This window comes from Elaeis guineensis, chromosome 9 (genome assembly GCF_000442705.2).
Source record: "Elaeis guineensis isolate ETL-2024a chromosome 9, EG11, whole genome shotgun sequence".
In the NCBI taxonomy this organism is placed as follows: domain Eukaryota; kingdom Viridiplantae; phylum Streptophyta; class Magnoliopsida; order Arecales; family Arecaceae; genus Elaeis; species Elaeis guineensis.
In genome coordinates this window covers 96,180,651-96,193,279 of record NC_026001.2, presented here as the reverse complement: position 1 = coordinate 96,193,279, position 12,629 = coordinate 96,180,651, and the positions used below count along the sequence as shown (strand labels likewise).

The following is a 12,629-nucleotide window of genomic DNA, read 5'->3' as shown; positions in this document are numbered from 1 at the left end:
AAAAAACTGGAACCTTCCTTTTGAATTGTGATTTTTGCATTTTTGTTATCCCATCCATTTCATGTCCACAGATCTACATATGGATTCACTAATTTGTTGTTGACTATATGTTTTTAGGTGCTAAAGTCAGCGTTCTGGTTGATGTGTTTCTGCAAATATATGGATGTTTCAGAGGATTTAGCCAACTCATGCCTACCACCTTCTCTTATTAGTATTCTCCAAACTTGAAAAGCACCAAGCTGATTAAATTGAACTTCAAAAGCATGACAAGTCTTTGTTTGATCAATCTACAAGCATCCAAGGGTTGAACTGGAAAAGCTGTATCAGGAAAAATTCAACAGCACTTGCATTTGCATTGTAAATTATGATGTGATTTTTTCCGATAACAGTCTGTAGACCAAGTCAAAGTTGCAGCAGTTCTCCTGAGTAGATTCGATGTACAACAGATCCTGGTCTACCTCATGCTGCCTGAATGATCCATCCTGCCAAAAAGGGCTTCTTGTTTTAAGATTTAAGGCAGATCTGTGAAGATAAGCTGTATTTTCTTTCACTTTTCATCTTGAGTCCTTACGTCCTACAATTGGGCTTGGGAATGAATGGTTGGATCTATACTTGTATAAACAATCTTAATATGGAGCGGATCTGCCAAAATTTTGCTGATATTAAAATTAATCTAGCCATGTCCATGCTATTTTCTGCATGAATCTTGTGGACGCAAGTTTGTTTGTGACAGAAAAACTTGTATATTGGTATGTGCTGCTCGTGAATGACTTGATTTAATTATTTTGTGGTCTTTATTTTCTTGTAGAGGCAATTTAAGATATCAGTGATAATGAGTTACAAAAGGATGGAGTGGTCTGGATGGCTGTAGGGATGCACTTTATCACATGACGAAATGGGACGGTGGATGGAATTCTCACAGCATTCCAAGAAGAAGAGACGTGAGGATGGTGCACTGAATTCTGATATATCTATGAGGTCCACATAATGATCTTCTCATGCCTCTGGTTCAGACAGCCAGATCACCAATACTTCATTAGGATCTGAGTAATCAAAGAAGAAAAGAAGAAGAAGATCCAGGTCAGGAGTAGGTACTTGCTGCACACTGAAGCCTAAGAAAGTTTGGAGATGTTTTGAGTGCGACTCTTAAGAGCTTGCAAGTCAGAATTTCTCAGCCATTCAGACAATGTACCTGGCCTTTTGTTGCACAGCAATTCCAATTTTGTTTTACCTTTCCATCATTAGCGAGATTATTCACTACTAAATCACACCAGGAATGATCCAATGCCACTTGTTTTCTTTTGCCAAAGCTAGAACAGGAATCTTGGAGCTCTCAAGAACATTAATTATGTTTATCAAATGTTTGTGATATTGCGTAAGATGACAAATATCAGGGATGCTGACTGTTTTTTCTTATGGTTAGTTGCTTTGGGAGTGAAGGTTCATATCAGTAATGTCGATCTGCATGAGTTTTAATGAGAAGCTCTTTGATGCCAATAAGATGTTTCACTTGTAGTGGGTAAATATGTGCACCCTCTGTAATTTTTTGATATCATGTAATTTCATGAATGAAAATCATTTTATCTGTGCACAATGCAGTCCCTTTCCTTTAACATTGCATTCCTGAGGCTGCAGATATTGGATCGAACATAAGATGCAAAACTGGTAGTATATGCTTCCTTCAGGTACTCAGGAATTATTATTCCCCAATCCTTGATCTATTTCTTTTTCTAGGAACAAAGGATTTACCGGCTGTCAAAGAAAATTGAATGACGTCAAGACAGCTTTTGGAGGGTGATTTCCATCCTGTGAACCTGAGAAGAGTTGCATAGAAGTATCAGATCGCTTTATGTGCTTTTTCATTTCATTCAAGTTTATTATATTATTTAGCTTGCCTCATACGACATTGATTTGAGAAATTTGATGTGCAAATATTTGCAAATGCAGTCATTAACCTCTCACAGTTCTCTGCTGACAGGCATGTATTTTGTTGTTCAGATCATAAGCTAGTTGAATTTTATTTCTTGGTCTTCTTCATCACAGAAATATGATTTTTTTGCTTGTTCAACAATAACCTCATAACTTGAAATTGGAAACATAAGTACATTTACTCATTCTGTTTTTATAAATGACAGTACATTATGAATACTAATATTGACTCAACTAGTTTCAGAAGGAAGAAAAGAGGAGCCTTATATTGCTCCTTGCTCACCCTAGTAGGCATTGTTGAGGTAGAAATACAAGCCAGCTAGCCCTGCAACTCCAAGCACTATTGCAACAGGTAATGCTTTCCTGAGAGCACAAGCATCAAGAATGATAGATACAAGTGAGATATGCTTCCGAACACTCGGGATCCAGCCAAATTTATTTGCAGTGAGGCAATTTTTTGGAGACAATTACCCGATGTTTTCATCTCTCTTCATCTGAGCCTTCCTGGCTTTACGGACATCTGTGGCATTTGCATTCTTGGTTACTGCAGGTTCATATGGCCTGAATCTCCGTTTGGGAGCCCCACAGACTATAAAAAATTAATTGGATGTCAGGAAAAGATCAGTTTCTTTTGGTGGATGAGTACTGGTCTTTTCACCATAAACCGATATTGAGGAAAAGTTTGGTCAAACTATGCAGAAATGTATAAGGATCATGTTGCTTGCAGTTTACGTTGGTGAATGTATAGAACATCTTCTTATGATGGTATTCTAAAATGCCATGGGTTGAAATGTGTAAAGAAATATGTAAGATTTCTTTACATATTCTCTCTTCAATTTTATCCAATTCAACATGGAAAGAAATATGTAAGATTTCAACTGCCGAGGATAAAAGATCAGTTTCTTTTGGCGGATGAGTACTGAGGATAAGTACTGATCTTTTTATCTTGATCTGGTGTTTGAGGAAAAGTTTTGTCAAACTATGTAGAAATCTATAAAGATCATGCTGCTTGCAGTCTACTCTGGTGAATGTATAGAGCATCTTCTTATGAAGCAATTAGATGGTATTTTAAAATGCCAAGGGGTTGGAAAGAAGAAGACAGCGGGATGCTTAGAGAAGAGATCTGAAACCAAGCAAAAAAACAGATCAAATGTTTAAGGAATGGAGTGTCAAGATCCATCAAGGTGAAGCCAAATATATCAGGGACAAGGCATGAAGTAATTATCTATTAAAGATGATACTATTTTAGCACATATTAACATCCTTAGCTTGACTAGATAAAATGATTCAGAACAGTCAAAGAGCTTCATTGATTTAATCTCATACAAGACACATGAATAAAAAAGGAAGGAAACTGAACATGGAGAAGAAAAGGATGCAACTCACCAGGGCAGAAATACTTATCTGAAAGCTTCTCAAAGGGTGTTCTATCATTGTATATGTAACTGCACATAGTTTAGAAACAAATGACAGTTAAGACATCTGAATGCAATAGTAGTCAATGTGGTACAAGTAAAAAGAAAGGTGAGGAGAATGGAGAATTGGGTTGGTGGGGAGAAGGGATATGACCCGCAGTCGCGGCAGATGTAGGCCTGCTTGGAGGCGACGCGCATGGAGAACCTCGGGGCAGTGGCAGGAGCTTGTCCAAGGGGTGACAGCAGGAGCTGGACCGAGGGAGAGGAGAAGGCTGATCGAAGGGCATGGCGATCGGAGGGTGCTCGTAGGCCAGTATGGTTTGGTGGTGGAGATAGCAGGGATGGAATGATCCTTCTGGGGGTTGTGGTGGTGGACCTGAGCGCTGCTGGTGCTTGAAGGGCCATTGCTCTCTTCTGTTTTCCTCCTCTCTCTCTTGGGCTCTTTTGAAGGGATAAGAGAAGGGAGTAGAAGAGTGGGGGTAATTGTCATTTGACAATGAACTTTTTGTTTGTGTGAAGTGCATATAAGTAGAAGAGATATGTGGAAGCGTGGCTTCCATGCTCCCTTTCACTCTTTATCTTTGTTTCTTTTTTTCATATTTAGGCCCTCAAATCTTTATGTTTATGTTTAGACACCTTTCCCATATCATTACACCTCATAATCCTTACTTATAAGGTCTTTTATCTAAGGGCTATGCTTGTGGGGGGAGTTGGGCATCTTCACAGCCATACCTCTGAAGCTAGGATTCTGAGTTCAAGTCCTCTATGGTGTGGTTAGAAGTATTCAATCTTCGGTAATTATAGTATCAGGTCTCACCCTTTTGAAAAAATGAAATTTAAAAAACAATCAAGGGCTTTATTTTAGAATTTGCTATTTTCTTAGCTTTCAATAATCTTGCTACTAAATAAATTTACTATAGTATAATGTATTATGACTCCATTTGAATCCTTTTGAGAATATATAATAAGCAATTTAGGTAACATTTAACTGGGAGGAAAAACCTTAATTTGTTGTACGCACATCCATGTGCATTAGCAAATAAGAAGAAAAGAAGGAAAATACATAATATTATACTTATTTTTTTGTTACGGGTGGATGCTCATACTAATCTAGCATGAAAATATTTCAAAAGATCAAAAAATAAAATATTCTGTAGAAATAATATTATATTATTTTAAATATTCTTTGTGCACCACGCATGGTGATTAGATCATGCGAGCGGCCACGAAATTTTTTTTTTCCGCACTCGTCTCCGATTCCATGTGTAATCTAATCACAACACACAATGCACGATTTTTTGCACCATATATGGTGCATAAAGAATTCCTTAAATACCATATCATCACTTCCAAAGATCCAATGCCTTCCTCGTGTTTTTGTTGTCCATTGTAACTTTGGAGATCAAATTTTGAATCTAGAAATCATTGAAGTGAGTTTGTTGTTTGCTTTTTTTTTTTTTTAAGCAAACAATTAGTTTTGTAAGGATTATAAATATAAATTTGGTTAATTTAAAAAGGCTCAAGCAAGATCATTATTTTTGTTAAAGGAACAATTGTTTTTATACCTTAAATCCTCAAGCCAATATCATAATTAAGGTGTAAAGTTCTGGTTTCGGAGACTTATCCCTACATCCCAAACGCTGTGGATACCGAATCAATAGCACCCCACTTAGAGGACAAAACTACTTCCACGTGTCCCTCTATGGACCCCATCTTGGAAAGAACGAGGGCTTTTCCCAAATAAAAATTTATCCAAGGGCCTTTTAATAACTTTCCCCGGGAACCCGGTGGAGAAGGGGGAGAGAGCCAGCGAAAGAAATCTGCTCTCTTATCTTCTATGTTGCAGTTAGTAATGGCAGCGGCCAAGCCTCTCCTCCCTTCGCCACTTCTCACCGCCTTCTCCCACCGGCTCGAACCGTGCCGGTTCGGGTCCGGTCGAGCCGCTCCATGGCTCCGGCCTACGGGGAGACCCAGGGTCTCGCCGGCGGTCCGCCTCTCTCTCCTCCACGACCCCATGTTCCTCCTCGAGGTAGCACCGACCGCGACGATGGCGGCGGCCGAGGTGGGGTACTCGCCGGCGAGCTACTACACGTCGCTGGGGCTGTTTGTGATCTCGGTTCCCGGTCTCTGGTCCCTCATCAAGCGCTCCGTCAAGTCCAAGGTCCCCATGCTCCTCTGTTCCGATACTGACAAATTCTTCCTTTGTCTTCGAATTGTTGGATTTTCGATCTAAAGTTGAGTTTTTTATTGCTTTTCCTTTGGTAATCCTTCCATCTTTGATCTAAAGTTGAGATTTTTATTCCTTTTTCTTTGATAATTGTAGAATTTTTTATCATTATTTTTCTTTTGGAATTCTTCTTTCTTCCTTTGTCTTTTTGCTCATGGTTCGGTCTTCGATTTAAAGTCGATATTTTTATTTCATTTTCTTTGGTAGTTGTTTGGTTTCTGATAAAAAGGCTGCCATTTTGGATGGCAGATAGTACAGAAGACGTTTGTGAGGGAGGCGGCGGCGGCGGCGCCAAATCAGGTGGCGGGAGAGATTCTCTCCTTCTTCACCCGCAACAACTTCTCCGTCTCCGACCGTGGGGAGACCATCACGTAAGACTAAGACCTCTCTCTCTCTCTCTCTCTCTCTCTCTCTCTCTGCTGTGTGTCATGAATTTTGAGCCATTTACTTGTAATGGAAAGCAGGCAAGCAACAGCTCGTCAGGAAAAAGTGATTCCTTTTCTCCTAGATAAGCTGTGAATAATATTTCATAATTACAGTCAACAATAAAAATTAATAATTTAAATAAAAATAGAAAATCAAACAGGAGAATGAAAATATTAAATTTTTACGTGAAAAATTTTTCAAAAAAAAAAAAATCACATGACACCAAATGGGAATCCAGTAATCATTATAATGATATGAAAAGTATAAGAGATCCACGGTAATAAAATAATACAAGAGCACAAAAAAGTCTCTACAAAAAAATTATCAACAAGCTTCTAACTTACAAAGTTTGTAGACACACATCTAAAGAGAGAAATCTTTAACTTTTCAGAAGCACTAAATATTTTTGTAGATAAAATGAGTGAAAAGAATCAAATCCTTGTATCTTGAACTTCAATCTAAGAAGAATGAGAAATTTTTATTGTATAAAAAAAATTAAAACTCTATCTATTCTCTTTGTCTCTCTCTTTTTTTTTTCTTCTATAGGCTACCATATAAAAATATATGCCCGATAAATAAGACTCATGCCTCACACCTATTAGTATGGTGTGGGCCACTTCACATGGGACTAGCCAAAATATAAATAGTAAGCTCAACAATTTCTCCCTCTAGACCCATGAGGTGGACTCCCATTGCTTAGTGAACCCCATGCCCAAGTGCCTATGCTCACCATGCACCTACACCCACCAAGTCCCTATAAAGTTCTTGCTTCTCCTTTATAAGAGGCTTGGTCATCATGCCCGATGGATTGTGATCCATTGAGATCTTCATAATCTTTATCCACTGCTTCTCCAAGATATCTCAGATCTAATGGTAGCGAACATCAATATGCTTTGTCCTAGTATGATAAGTTGTATTCTTACTAAGATCAACAGCATTTTGACTATCACAATAGATTACATACCCATCTTGCTCCAAGTCCAATTTCTGCAAAAAATCCATCAACCATATCATTTCTTTGCTAGCTTCGGTGATGGCTATATAATTTGCTTCGGTGGTGGAACGAGCAACATATTTTTGAGGATCGCCATAATATAGGTCCTCCTCCAAAATGAATAAGTAATCCGAAATAGATCTCTTAGTGTTAACATCACTGGCCATATTGAATCCGTATAACCCACCAAGAGTGGTTTTGTGCTACCGAAGCATAAATATAAATCGGATGTATCTTTCAAGTATCTTATTATTCACTTCACTGCTATCCAATACTCTTTACTAAGTCTGTAAGGAATCTACTTACGACACCAACTGCATGTACTATATCCGATCTTGTATAAACCATGGCATACATCCCGCTTCCTACGGTGGAGGAATAGAGAATATTCTTCATTTATTTCTTTTTATTTCATTTGAAGGACTTTGCTTCAAACTCAACTTAAAATAGCTCGCAAGTGGTATTCCAACTGATTTAGCATTTTTCATATTAAACTTGTCAAGTACCTGTTCAATATACTTTGTTTGTTAACTTTCTTGCTTCTCTATCATGCTTGATTTTCATGCCCAAGATTTTTTTTGTCAGACCCAAATCCTTCATGTCAAAAGACTTACTTAAATCTTTCTTCAACGTTCAAATCTTTCCAATATTCTTATTAATTAAAAGTATATCATTAATATAGAGCAAAAGAATAATAAAGTCATCATTCTCAAATCTTTTAGCATAGATACAATGATCTATTTTTATCCTTTTGTATCCATGACTCATCGTAAATGCATTAAATTTTTTGAACCATTGACAAGGGACTTGTTTCAAACCATGTAAGCTCTTCTTGAGTTTGCAAATTAAGTGCTCTTTGCCTTTGACAACAAAATCTTGAGGTTGCTCCATGTAGATTTTCTCCTTTAAGTCATCATGAAGGAAAGTAGTCTTGACATCTAGTTGCTCTAGCTCTAGATTTAAACATGCAACAAGGCCTAGAATAATCCAGATAGAGGACATCTTAACAATCGAAAAGAAAATCTTATCAAAATCAATACTATTTTGTTGCTCAAAGCTTTTTACAACTAGCCGAGCCTTGTACCTGACTTGCTTGTCACTATCATTTTTCAATCAGAATATCCATTTATTTTTCAAAGCTTTTTATCTCTTTGGTAGCTTTATCAAGTCAATTTCTTTTTGCGTAGCCACTTGTCTCTTTGTTCATGAACCCATGCTTCTTGAAAATTTTTACATCACTAAATATCACATACTCGCTAGAAGAGTACTTCTTTGAAGGTTGATGCATTTTATAGACCTTCTTAGTTGCGACATTGATGGTAGTTATTCTTGGGGATGTTGCTTTTCTTGATCATCACCAATTTCAAGAGAGGATCTTTATAAATTATTTCACCTTGGTCTTCTAGGACATCTCTCCCTTCATCATGAATCATTAGAGGAGAAATAGGCTTTAAATCAACAAGTTCATCTTCACTAACTTGTATTGTTTTCACTTTTTCAAAATCTTTAATAGTTTGGTTTTCAAAGAAAATAACATCTCAGTTTTTAACCGACTTCTTTGCTTTCGGATCTCAAAGTTTGTAACTAAACTCTTCACTTTCATATCCCAAGAAAATGCATGGCTTTGACTTATTATTAAGCTTGATTTTTTGACCTTTTGGCACATGAACAAATGCTTTGCATCTGAACACCCTCAAGTGCTTGAAAGAGGCATCATTTCTGGTCCAACTTTTTCTAGATAATTTTCATTCAATGATTTTGAAGGAGATCGATTAAGTAGCAAGCGGAGTGCGTAGCCTCTCCTCAAAAAGATTTTGATAACTTGGCATGTGACGACATATACCAAATCTTCTTACAAATTATATGATTCATCCTCTCTGCCACATCATCATGTTGAGGAGTATGGATTGTGTTTTCTCACATCGAATATCATAGTCAATACAATATTCTGCAAATAGACCTTTATATTTTCTACTATTATTGATATGGATACACTTCAAAGGCTTTCCAGTCTCCCTTTCAACTTTAGCATGAAAGTGCTTGAAAATGCTAAGAACTTCATCTTTGTTCTTCATAGTATATGCCCATATCTTTCTAGAAGCAGCATTTACAAAAGTCACAAAGTAAGTAGCACCACCAATGGATTTTATTCTCATGGATCCACAAACATCAGAATGAACTGATTCCAATAAATCATACTTTCTAGAAGTATGTATAAAGGAAATTCTATGTTGTTTGCCAAGAATACCGTGAATGCATCAGTTCAAAGACACACCTTTGACTTCTATAACAAATTCTTTCTTTGCAAGAACTTGACGACCTTTCTCACTCATATGACCAAGTCGTTTGTGCCATAAATCCATAGTAGTTTCTTTCTCCAAGACATTAATTTGGTTCTTGCACATTTTAGCTTGTATTCGATAAAGTGTAAAATATTTTCTCCCTCTTGCTATAATGATAGCATCCTTGATAAGTTTCCAACACTCATTAATAAATCAATTTTGAAAGCCTTCATCATCCAATTTTTCGATGGAGATCTAGTTCAAAGGAGCTTTAGAATATGCTTCACATCTTTGAGTATCAACTTGGTACCCAAACTAGTTTCAAGACATACATCATCTATCCCTACAATTTTTGAAATACCACTATTACCCATCTTCACAAAGTCAAAATCACTCATTTTGTAAGAAGTAAAGAAATTGAATCATGGGGTCGCATGATATGAAGCACCACTATCAATGACCCAATCCAAGTCTTAGTTTGTAATGCCAAGGCAAGTTTCATCACAAATGAATAAAATAATTAACTCTTCATCGAAAGAAATCATGGTGGTCCTTATCCTCTTGCTTGCTTTCACCTTTTTCTTCTTCTTCATAAGAAATTTACAATTCCTCTTTATATAGCTGGGTTTACTATAATTATAATAATGTATGCCTTTTTTAGACTTGGATCTTCCTTTAGATTTTTTTTGATAGTGAGAATTACAACTTTTACTCCTCCCTCTATTATCCGAGACAAGAATTTGTAATTGTGAAGAATCTATATTCTTCCTTCTAGTCTCATTCTCAAGCAAACTAGTTTAGTCATGCTCATTGTTACTATCAAAGTCTCATAACTATCCAGAAGTGAATTTAGGAGTAGTAATGCTTGGAACTCATCTTCCTATACCATTTTCATGATTGTAAGTTAATTCACCAAACTTTGTATCTCATTCAAATGGTCCACCATTGGTGTGCCCTCCTTGTACTTCAAATTAACAAATCTTTTAAATATGTAAAGCTTGTTGTTAGTAGTTTTCCTCTCATACAAATCTTCAAGCTTCTTCTAAAGTACACTAGTCGATGTTTCATTCTCTACATAGTGATAAATAATGTCATCCAACCATTGCTAAATGAAGCCAACACATTGTCGATTCAAAAGTTTCTACTTCTCATCGGTCATATCTTTAGGCTTGGCATCATTACCCTCCAAGGGAGCATACATCTCCTTATAATAAAGTAAGTCTAGTATCTTGCCCTTCTATGTTCTCTAATTGCCACCATTTAAACTCATCATTCTAATTGTATTCAACTCCATAACTTATTCAAAAATTTTATCAATTACCTTGTAGGCACCAACCATAGCTTTGATACCACTTCTTAGGAAGAAGTGATTCTTTCTTCCTTCTCTCATAGGCAAGCTATGGATAATATTTCATAAGCACAATCAACAATGGCAAATAATAATCTAATATAAGTAGAAAATTAAATAACCAAGAGAATGAAAACACCAAACTTTTACATGGAAAACCCTTTAAGAAAAGAAAAAATCATGGAGCACCAAACGGGAATCCACTAATCAATGATATGAAGGATACAAGAGGTCCATAACAACAAGATAATGCAAGAGAATAAGAAAGCCTCTACAAACAAAAGCATCAACAAATTTTCAACTTATAAAGTTCGTAGACACACCCCCAAAGAGAGAAATCTCCAATTTTTTGGAAGCACCAAACACTCTTGTAGATGAGATAAATAAAGAGAATCAAATCCTTATGCCTTGGACTTCCATCCAAGAGGAATCTTGTATGAGAAACCCTTCTTGTGTCTAAAAAATCAAAGCTCCACCTTTTCTCCTTTTTCTCTTATGTAGGCAACCACTTAAAAATATATGCTCCATAAACAAGATGCATGCCCAACACCTATTAGTATGGTGTGGGCCACTCCACGTGGGGCTAGCCCAAAATATAAGTAGTAAGCCCAACACTGCTTTATTTGATTGATGGATGGTTATGGATCAGGAAGACTTTTTAACAAAACATTCAAAATTAATGAAATCGATCAAAGTAGCAAAATTAGTGGCCTAAAGTATGGGTCTGGGTCCCATTTTTATTTTGTTAGCTCTGCTTATTCTTTAATATGGCTTCTATAGATACTCTGGTTAGCATTATTTATGTTTTTTTAACATACATACATATATGTATGTATGTATGTACCTGTGTGTGTGTGTGTTTTTGGCTGTCAATAGAGAAGAACGGGATTAATCAACAGTTGGAAATAATTTTGGTGAAGAACAAATTTTATTTATTTAATTGATATGGCAAAAATATATATATATATTTAATTTGATCCTACCCTTACCCTGAGCTTTAGTCGAGCTTCCACTTGTCCTGGATCTCCCTAAACTAGACCACCAAAAAAAAAAAAAAAAAACAAACATGAAGTACATCTTGAACTAAAGGGATTGCCAATTGGCCGGTAATATGTGCTTGTATCATACATGACTCATAGCCGAGTAGTCATCATAATTTCTAGAAGAAGCATAACCATTGTATGTTCTTCGTTCATAGCTGCATCTGGCAAATTCAGGTGTTGAATACTTTTTAATTTATCATGTCAAACGCATTTACAATTCGAGATTCAGCTGTCCTTCAAAGCTATATCTTGATTGAGGAAATGTATGCTTGTATTGTAAAAGGTTTGAAGGAATGATGGTCCCTAGCAGAGGCCAAGCAGCACTGCTCACCTTCTGCACATGCATTAGCCTCGCCAGCGTCGCCCTCGTCCTCTCCATTGCAGTCCCGGAAGGAGGCAACAACTGGTTTTGGCTGATGGTTTTAAGCCCATTAGCGTAAGTTAACCAAGAAATTTATCATAAAGATTATAATTAGGATTTCAGTTATGAAAATGGAAGTAATATTGTTTTGTTTGTGATGGATTAGGGGAGCATATTACTGGAAACGGGCATCAAGGAAGGAAGAGATCGAGGTCAAGATGATGGTAGCTGAAGATGGAAACATCTCGGAGATTGTTGTTCGTGGTGATGACCAGCAAGTAGAGCAAATGAGGAAGGAGCTTCAGCTAAGTGAGAAAGGAATGATATATGTAAAAGGAATTTTTGAAACATAGTATGGAGACTTGCATGAAATGAAAGGCAATTAGAGATCACACAGCCAGAGGAAGGAAGAAAAGAATCATTGAACTCCCATACCAATTTTGTAGCATGATTATTTAAGTGAAGACTTGGAGTTTTTATAATATTCACATGTCAATTTTGGTGGCACCCATCAATAAGATCTTTCTACATCATCTCAAAGCACATGCCTTTTTTTATTTCTTTTTTCAATACCTACTCCAGTGGATGCTGAAGCTATTAGATA

General features: G+C 36.7%; 3 protein-coding genes across 5 annotated transcripts in view; 2 read left to right on the top strand and 1 right to left on the bottom strand.

The window, feature by feature from the left end:
- The window catches only part of LOC105051107 (uncharacterized), a 45,029-nt gene extending 44,329 nt beyond the window's left edge, over nt 1-700 (top strand). For both annotated transcript variants that reach the window (XM_073243837.1, XM_010931401.4), the window contains one exon: nt 118-700. In XM_073243837.1, coding sequence (XP_073099938.1) covers nt 118-228 — 111 coding nt within the window. In that variant the 3' untranslated portion in view covers nt 229-700. The remainder of the gene's footprint in view (nt 1-117) is intronic.
- Nucleotides 701-1,510: 810 nt separating this feature from the next.
- On the bottom strand, nt 1,511-3,804 carry LOC105051106 (uncharacterized). Of its 2 annotated transcripts, XM_010931399.3 has the most exons (5): nt 3,499-3,804; nt 3,316-3,374; nt 2,401-2,518; nt 2,213-2,292; nt 1,511-1,814 (listed from the first exon to the last, which is right to left on the bottom strand). In XM_010931399.3, the coding sequence occupies exons 1-4, from the start codon at nt 3,747-3,749 to the stop codon at nt 2,214-2,216; spliced, it is 507 nt and encodes a 168-aa protein (XP_010929701.1). In that variant the 5' UTR covers nt 3,750-3,804; the 3' UTR covers nt 1,511-1,814; nt 2,213. The 2 variants fall into 2 exon arrangements, with proteins under 2 accessions (XP_010929701.1, XP_073099940.1); XM_073243839.1 differs by lacking the exon at nt 1,511-1,814 and having other exon boundaries at nt 2,080-2,292; nt 3,499-3,803.
- Nucleotides 3,805-5,134: 1,330 nt separating this feature from the next.
- Nucleotides 5,135-12,565, top strand: LOC105051104 (protein COFACTOR ASSEMBLY OF COMPLEX C SUBUNIT B CCB1, chloroplastic). Its single transcript, XM_010931396.3, has 4 exons — nt 5,135-5,505; nt 5,821-5,942; nt 11,948-12,100; nt 12,192-12,565. The coding sequence occupies exons 1-4, from the start codon at nt 5,182-5,184 to the stop codon at nt 12,376-12,378; spliced, it is 786 nt and encodes a 261-aa protein (XP_010929698.1). The 5' UTR covers nt 5,135-5,181; the 3' UTR covers nt 12,379-12,565.
- The last annotated feature ends 64 nt before the right edge of the window (nt 12,566-12,629 follow it).